At 41.5% G+C, this 8,022-nt stretch overlaps 1 protein-coding gene and 1 long non-coding RNA gene across 2 annotated transcripts; both read left to right on the forward strand.

Annotated features, from left to right (window-relative positions):
* Window positions 1–703: 703 nt before the first annotated feature.
* On the forward strand, window positions 704–2,310 carry LOC121763843 (1-aminocyclopropane-1-carboxylate oxidase homolog 1-like). Its single transcript, XM_042159931.1, has 3 exons — window positions 704–1,315; window positions 1,498–1,819; window positions 1,891–2,310. The coding sequence occupies exons 1-3, from the start codon at window positions 798–800 to the stop codon at window positions 2,146–2,148; spliced, it is 1,098 nt and encodes a 365-aa protein (XP_042015865.1). The 5' UTR covers window positions 704–797; the 3' UTR covers window positions 2,149–2,310.
* A 4,615-nt stretch (window positions 2,311–6,925) lies between these two features.
* On the forward strand, window positions 6,926–7,539 carry LOC121763988. The gene is made up of 2 exons (XR_006042539.1): window positions 6,926–7,051; window positions 7,269–7,539. It is a non-coding gene; the product is annotated as an uncharacterized LOC121763988 (long non-coding RNA).
* Window positions 7,540–8,022: the final 483 nt, after the last annotated feature.

The raw sequence follows: 8,022 nt of genomic DNA on the forward strand, positions 1-8,022 counted from the left end.
TTTTAATGTATAATAATCCTTACTGGCACACAATAATAGACAATTAATTTATCATTATCACTAGAATCATACAGAAATCTACTCACCAATATTTTAAAATTGAATGTGACTGGAGTGGTGGCAGATAAATAATGTCTCACATAGCCAGCCAAGTTAGACTTCAGCTCAAATTTTAATTGGAAAATTAATCTATGAAATTAATTGGAAAATTTTAATAATTCCATTAAATAAATTAGATGGTAGAGATTCTTCTGGCTCCAAGCCAATGAATCATACTCCTCTATCCCACAATAAAAATCACATTTTGCTATTTCGATCCGTCCCACAATAAGAGTCACATTTCACTTTTGCCATAAATAGTAAGTAGGTATCACGTTCAACTAACATACTTCAGTCACATCCTACTATAAAATCAATATAAAAAAGTAGACCTCATAATCTATTAATTTTTTCAACCAACTATTATTTACATTTCTTAAAACCTATGTTCATATTAAATATGACTGTTATTGTGGGGTAGTAGTATAACTTTAGTTTCAATCAAGCTTCTTTTCGTACTAATTCGAAAAATTTGAACTTTTTAAATACAATATCAAGCACTCCGTTTTTGACCCTCTTGGTAAAGCTTAATGAAAAAAAAATTTACACATGCAAAACATTGAGTTATAATTTAATGCATAGTCTACTATAAATAGTTGGCTATATCTTATGACAATTCATCAACTCTACACTACTCAACCATACATATTAGTACATAATAATTCAATTATCTTCATTTTCTGCATTCGATTTGGAAAATGGTGGGTGTTAGCAATGTAGATTTCGATTGGGTGAAAGAAGTTAAGGAATTTGACGAAAGAAAAACGGGAGTGAAGGGTCTGGTGGATGCGGGAGTGAAGGAGATTCCCCGTCTTTTCGTGCATCCACAGGAGGTCATAGACCGTTACCCGACAGCCAAGGGTGCAGCGGTGGAGCTGCCCGTGATAGACCTGACTGGGGCAGAGAGTGGGGGAGCAAGGCGGGGGGAAGTGGTGGAGGCGATCGGTAAGGCTGCCAGAGAATGGGGATTCTTCAGCATCATCAACCATGGCATTCCGTTGGAAACAATGAAAGCCATGTTGGAATCTATAAAGAGATTCCACGAGCTCCCAGACGAGGAGAAGGAGTCGCTCTACACATACGAGAGGAGCAAGCTAGTGAAGTGGAACAGCAACCTCCCCGCGCAGAAAGGCGATCCTGCCTGTTGGAGGGATGTTTTGAATGTTGTTTACACTAACGATCATCTTGACCCTAATGAAATTCCTTCAGCCTGCAGGTATACTATTACAGACTCAATATCCCACATCGATTGTAAAAGCAACTGGTGTGGAGTTTATAGCCTAAATAAGCTTTCTATTCTAACAGACTAATTTGTTGAGATAAGTTCACATGAATAGTTTGTAACAGATTAGTCTTTCAGGAGAGTTATCATCTGTCTTAATTTGTTTCTATTTGCAGGAAGGAAACAGAGGAGTATGTGAAGTACATGATTGATGTGAGGGAACTAATGGCGGAGTTGTTCTCAGAGGCCTTAGGGCTTCCGAGTGATTACTTATCGAAAATGGAGTGCATGAAAAGCCAGTCCATTTCATGCTTGTATTACCCGGCTTGTCCCGAGCCTCACAAGACCTTAGGAGCCCCAAAGCATTCCGACACCACTTTCCTCACCTTGCTCATCCAGGACACCCTCGGTGGCCTCCAGATGCTTCGCGACAACCAATGGGTCGATGTACCACCCGTTCCTGGGGCCCTCATCGCCAACTTCGGTGATCTCATGCAGGTTCACTTAATTACACCCTGGCAACATGAATAATTATTGTTTGATTACGTAATTATAATTATCATTTGCAGATTCTTAGCAACGACGAGTTCATAAGCGTGGAGCACAGAGTGTTGTCCCAGTTGGCGGGGCCGAGGATCTCCGTGGCAACCTTCTCCACACCGAGCATCCGAGCAGCGGGGAAGCCGTTTGGTCCAATCAAAGAGCTGATCACCAAAGAGAAGCCTGCGGTCTATAGAGATTTCATGTTCGAAGAGTACTTCCAATACTACAAAACAAAAGGAGCTCGAGTTGAATCAGCCTTCGATTACTACAGGATTAATAAATAAATATTGGTTTTGCAAAAATATGATTTTAATATAGTACCTTTCTGTTGTTTACATTATCTTTATTTAAACTTGTGATGTTTCATCGGATCGAGCTTCATGATCATGCATGATGCACATGGTGTGTTTGCTTTGATATTAGAAATGGAGATGATTTGACAATAATAGATGTGTGTTTGTGTGTATAATGAGGATGAAAGAGGAGTATTTATAGAGTAAAAAAAGAAAAAAAAAATTACCGTCCAACGGTAATATTACCTTCCTTGCTGGCCGACGAGTGGGCGTCACACCTATCGCCACGTGGCGCTGGCGCGTGGAGAACTGTCGCACGAGCGACCGGGACGGAAGGCTACAACACTGTCTCGCGGTCGTCTCGTCTCGGAGAGACGAGACCGAGACGCCCGCGAGACGCGTTGCGGATGCTCTAAAACTATAGGAACGCCAAACCATTCCGACATAAATTTCCTCACATTACTCATGCAAGACACCACCGGCAGCCTCCAAATTCTACGCCAACGCCAATGGCTCAACATCTCCCCAGTTCGCGGAACCCTCGTCGCCAATATTTGCTATCTCATGCAGGTACTCAAAAATTGAAAGATATAAACTGACATGCACGAGAATTACTCCATCCATCCCTTAACTTTTATTACATATTGACTATGCATGGGTTTATAAAAATGTAATGAAAATGGGTTGAAAAAGTTAGTGGAACGTGAGTCATACTTTTTAATACTATTAGTTTTATAATGCAGAGTGAGATTGAGTTAGTTTTATACATTTGTATTTTATTTTTATTTTATGGAGTAAATCTTAACTCATGTTTTCACATGTCAAAATTGATTATATGATCTATTATCATATATTAAAAATAATCAATAATAAAAAAATTATACTCTTATCCTAACTACAATAATTAATTGCTAACTCACTCTCTAGTTGCTAACTACAACTAATTTAAGACCATTGGATTTTAGAAATTTAGTGGTCTAAAATTTGTCACGTGTAGTTTTCATTTTTATTAATTAAATCGAAATAGATAAAAAAAACTACCAAATTATGATTTTGGATGAAAATGTCAATATAGTGTTTTGAAAATATCAACAGTTTGCTTTGAGAATGTCAACACATTGTTTTAAGAATGACATTCTACGTGTATTTTAATAAATAAATATTGGTTTTGCAAAAACATGATTTTAATATAGTACCTTTCCGTTGTTTAAATTATCTTTATTTACACACTTGTGATGTTTCATCGGATCGAGCTTCATGATCACGCATGATGCACATGGTGTGTTTGCTTTGATATTAGAAATAAAACCTCATCTTACTGGAAATGTTTATTGAGGGACGTCTTTCTCATTTTTAAAAAATGCAATCCAACACGGTTACGCGATAAATTATTGCATCGCACCATGTATTCGTGAGGGCTCTACTTCGACAATATTAAAATCAATGTAATGACAAGTACATATATAGGATATAGCCATCCAAGTTAGACCTCAATTGCGTTTCTAGTATTAATTTCCCTAGAAACCCTGTGCTCTTCAACGCAATTCATAAGCACTGTGCGAATTTCAAGTCATCCCGAAAAATAGAACATATTTTTATGCATTTTCAGCGTCAACGGCGTCTACGGTTGTCACGACCGCACTTCCTAAGGATAGAAAGCACGGTGGGCCGCGACTAATGGGAGAATTAAGAAGCGGAAAAGAAAGGGGAAAAACAATCAAGGGGTACGACATATAGATCAAAAGATGCAACTTTATTACCAAATTATAGTCTGAAATCACGAAGCACAAAGTTCGTAGGAAAATAGTCCAACAGAATAAAGAAAACATAAGAGTTCTAAAAACTTGACGTAGCGGAAGCAATCGAGAGTTAGCTACTACTATGTATGAAGATACAATAGCAACCGGAACATTTATTGAATACTGGCTTTGTCCAAATGCTCAACATCCTCCGTCCCCCATCCACGCTCAACCTGCACATAGGGAAACCATATGCAGGGGCTGAGTACTTGATTCACTCAGTGAACTCATGCCCAAAAATATATTTTATCACCAAAGGTATGCCAAGCTATCGTTGAGTGAAACTCGGGTTTTACTTTTAAAAATACCGAGAACACTAAAATCATTTCCATAAATAAAATGGTGTCCGCGCGGACAAATATCATCGTCATCCTCCATCATGTACCATATCTGAACCATCATGTGAAATGAGAATGTGGCCACAAACTCGATCACTGGACCGGCCGACCCAAAGGACGGCTCACGATCCCCATCAGTGCACTAGCCTAAGTAGGGCTTAGACCCTAGTTAGACCCGAATTCGTTAACCATCAAAGTCTAGTAGGACATTATCCTAGTAGACAATCAGATAGGCAATTCAAAACATAAAATATGGCATGACATAACATTTAAACCACCCTTATCTCACAACATACATATCATTGCAAATAAATGAGTTTAAGTAATAAAGCCCACCTCAAAAGCTTAGTAGTTTCCTTAACAAACTTCTTGGTCCAACTTTAACGAGCGTGCGGACCATCTTTTGAGAAAATTAAAGTACACATCACTCTCAAGAAAGAAAACATTTAGAATGCATGCACTCTAATTAAAGTCTTTTATCTCGTTTCTCGGTTTTCATGCATTTTCGATTATTCGGCGGCCGTCCAAGGCGTCACGTGCAACGCCGGTCGGCCACTTACGCCCATAATTCCTCCTTAATTATCGCACGTATTTTCCACCACGATGTTGAATTCATTTCGAAAATTATATAAGCGCATAACTTAATTATCGCACGTATTTCCCCTCGAAAATATTTTATTTCGGACTTGGGATAAATCGTTCATCCTTCTAATTATTCTGGAAATTAATGAAATAATTTCCCACAATTAAATTATCGTCCCAAGGATTTATTAGGCCATTAGCAATGGGGCGACCTAAGGCGCGCCCTATGGCGCGCCACGTCATCAGTTTTATCCTCCTACCCCCACCTGCAATGGGGCACCCTAGTTATTAATTTATATGTTATATTATTGTTTTGTTAATTAATGTAAATGTTTTAAAAAATGTAATGCAAACTAAATTAAAAAACACAACGATTAACTAAAAACCGGCGAAGATTGCATTCATTAAACAAAAGTTACACGTTTTGAGTTGGCTAAAATCTATGCAATTCCCAACTTCCGGCACAGCTCATCGATCAACCCCCGGAGATATTTGGCTTCGGCGGGGTCCGTACACTTCTTGAGAATTTTGTGCGTCTGCAACAACGTCCTCGCCATCGAGGCTGTTGCCAATTTCTCGTACGTGGCGGTCGACGGGTGCAGGGTCGAGAGCGGGACCTTGATCGGCGATGGGTCGGCGACGGTCGAGGATGATGTCGCCACCGCCTTCCCCTTGGCCTTCGCAGCCTTGACGCCTATGGGACGCAGGGAGGACATCGGTGTGCCGGAACTCTCAATGTCCTCGTACGGCGGTTGAGGTCCACCGGACGAGTTCCGCTTTCACCGCTCGTATAACCACCAGCTCCAGTGTTCTTCGTCCTCTTTGACGCCCCAGTGTGCAGAATCCCGCCTTGGAACTTCTACTTGTCCCTCAAGAGCGCCCAGATGGCCTCGTGCCTGAACTCGCCGTACAGGGACTGGTACGACAACAACACTTTGGAGCGCACGTCGCTCAAGCTCTCGCCGCTCCCCTGGGCCCTCGCGCACTTCTCGTACTCCGACGAGAACATGTTGGTTTGCTTCTTCAACTGGTCCCAGTGCTTGCGTAGCTGCTCCCGTTGCCGCTTGTACGCGCTCGGCGGCTTCGCCGCATTGTAGCGCTCGGCGATGCGCTCCCAGTACGCCTGCTGCCTCTAATTGTTTGCGAATATCGGGTCATCCGATATGTCTACACAACACCTCGCCAATATGAGGGATTCATCCGGCTGGTAGTTCGTACGGCCGGGGGCGTGCTCTTCACAATTTCCCGGAGGTGGCAAATTCTGCTCGCGGTGCCGGGCCCGCTTCTTTTTGGCGGGGGCGGCGGCGGCGCGGCGGGAGGGGGCGACGGGTCGGTTTGGAGACGGCTCCATGTCATCCAAACCTTAATTATTTGAATTTCCCCACTTTAAACTCCTAAGCCTAAAGCAATATAGATGGAGCCCAAAGCTTATATTTTATCCCACTTAATATTCTGGCCCAACAAAAAAAAAACTAGCCCAAATCAAACACAAAGCAACAATTTCCCTTACTCCCTCCATCTCGGTCAACTCTCTCTCTCTCTTAAAATTCTAATTCCTTTTTTTTCTTTTCTTTGTTTCCCCAATTCGCTCCACGCCGCAAGCCGCTACTCGCCGACGGTCGCTGCTGTGCAGTCGCCATCGCTCGGCGCCGGGAGACGCTGCTGCTCCGTCGGTGGTCGTCACTCACTGCAGTCGCCGCTGCACTCGCCTCTGTCCAGCTGCTACTGTTCGGTCCGTCGCTGCCACCGACATAGCAGCTGCTCATTGGGCAGCCCAGTAGCTTCAGTTGCTACGCCGTCGTCGAGTCACAGAAATTCTTCGTCGTCAGCCGTTGGATCGCGGTCGAGAGTAATCCGCTGCGTAGCCCTCTACTGTCGTCACTTGGCGCCGCAGCAGCTGCTGCGTCGCCGCTCGGCAGCCCCAGATTTTCCACGAAGTTAAGTTCTTTTAAGATTCGATGCTTAAATTCGAGTTGTAAATTATGGTTTTGATTTTGGGCAGTTTGGGTTGGTGTCGTGAATTACATATTGTGCTACATATGCAAAAGATAGGAGTTGAACGAAGGATGGGATGGAGTTTACCTTTGGTTGTTAAACGGTGAAATCGATGGAATTGAATGAAACGGGTGGAGAACTTCCTTCCTTGCTGTCACAAAAACTCCTTGAGTTTGATAGGTAAAAAAAATGGTAAAATGAGAAATAGATGGATCGGTATTTACCTTGAATTGGTTGTGATTGAAACAAAAGGCAGCAATTTCTTCTACTTCTCACTCTCACTCTCACTCTCTCGTCTCTCTATCGGCTCTCTCTGGATTTGTGGAAGTGAATAGGGAAGGAGAGTAGATAATTTAACAAGGATCATTCTATTAATTGGGTGACCTTTGATTTGCAGGTTTGAATATAGAAGATGGAGGGTGGAAGGTCACTTGAAAATGGAGAGTCTCCATGGAGTGGAGAAGTTGGCGTAGGGGAAGAGAGAAAAGGGTTTTGGGCTTGTACAAAATTTTCTAAGAATAAATTGGGCCCAACATAATATTGGTGGAGTTAGGCTCAAGTTGGAAAAATATAAGAGAATTTGATGGCCCAACACTCTTTTAAAATTTACTAAGGACATTGGGACTTTAATTTATATTTACTTGGGTCGGCCCAAGTTCTTATATTTATTTTTGTTCGTTTCTTCTATTTTTCGTTTCCTTTCGTTTAGACAAATTATTATTTGTCTCGTAGTAACTTGGTGTTATTCCAAGTACTATAAAATCCATCTCAACCATCTCATTCAATCATGCCAAGTATAGCAATACCAACGTCATTACTTCAATGAGACTTTCAAACACGTCTCCTAGTATCCTCCATCATTTAAATAAAAGGGACGTCTCATTTCATATCAAGTACGTAAATACTACACTCCATTATAAAGAAAATAACGAGAAGCATAGCATGACGACAATAATTCATTTTAACTACTTCACGACATATTTTAATTAGTACTTAAAAAGTACGGGCGTTACAACGGTGAAACTAGAGGTAATATTTTGTTATAATTAAATGCCACAAACTCCCTGTGGGATATACTCCCTCATTCCCATAATAGCTATTAAACTTTCCTTTTTACTTTGTCCCATAAAAGGTACTATCACATTTCCTTT

This window comes from Salvia splendens, chromosome 14 (assembly GCF_004379255.2).
Source record: "Salvia splendens isolate huo1 chromosome 14, SspV2, whole genome shotgun sequence".
Taxonomy (NCBI): Eukaryota; Viridiplantae; Streptophyta; class Magnoliopsida; order Lamiales; family Lamiaceae; genus Salvia; species Salvia splendens.

Bases quoted from the DNA above. Each gene is read 5' to 3' on its own strand.
- LOC121763843 (XM_042159931.1), top strand. From the start codon at position 798: ATGGTGGGTGTTAGCAATGTAGATTTCGATTGGGTGAAAGAAGTTAAG. The intron at 1,316-1,497 runs GTATACTATTAC...TTCTATTTGCAG, and splicing joins GAAATTCCTTCAGCCTGCAG to GAAGGAAACAGAGGAGTATG. The intron at 1,820-1,890 runs GTTCACTTAATT...TATCATTTGCAG, and splicing joins ACTTCGGTGATCTCATGCAG to ATTCTTAGCAACGACGAGTT.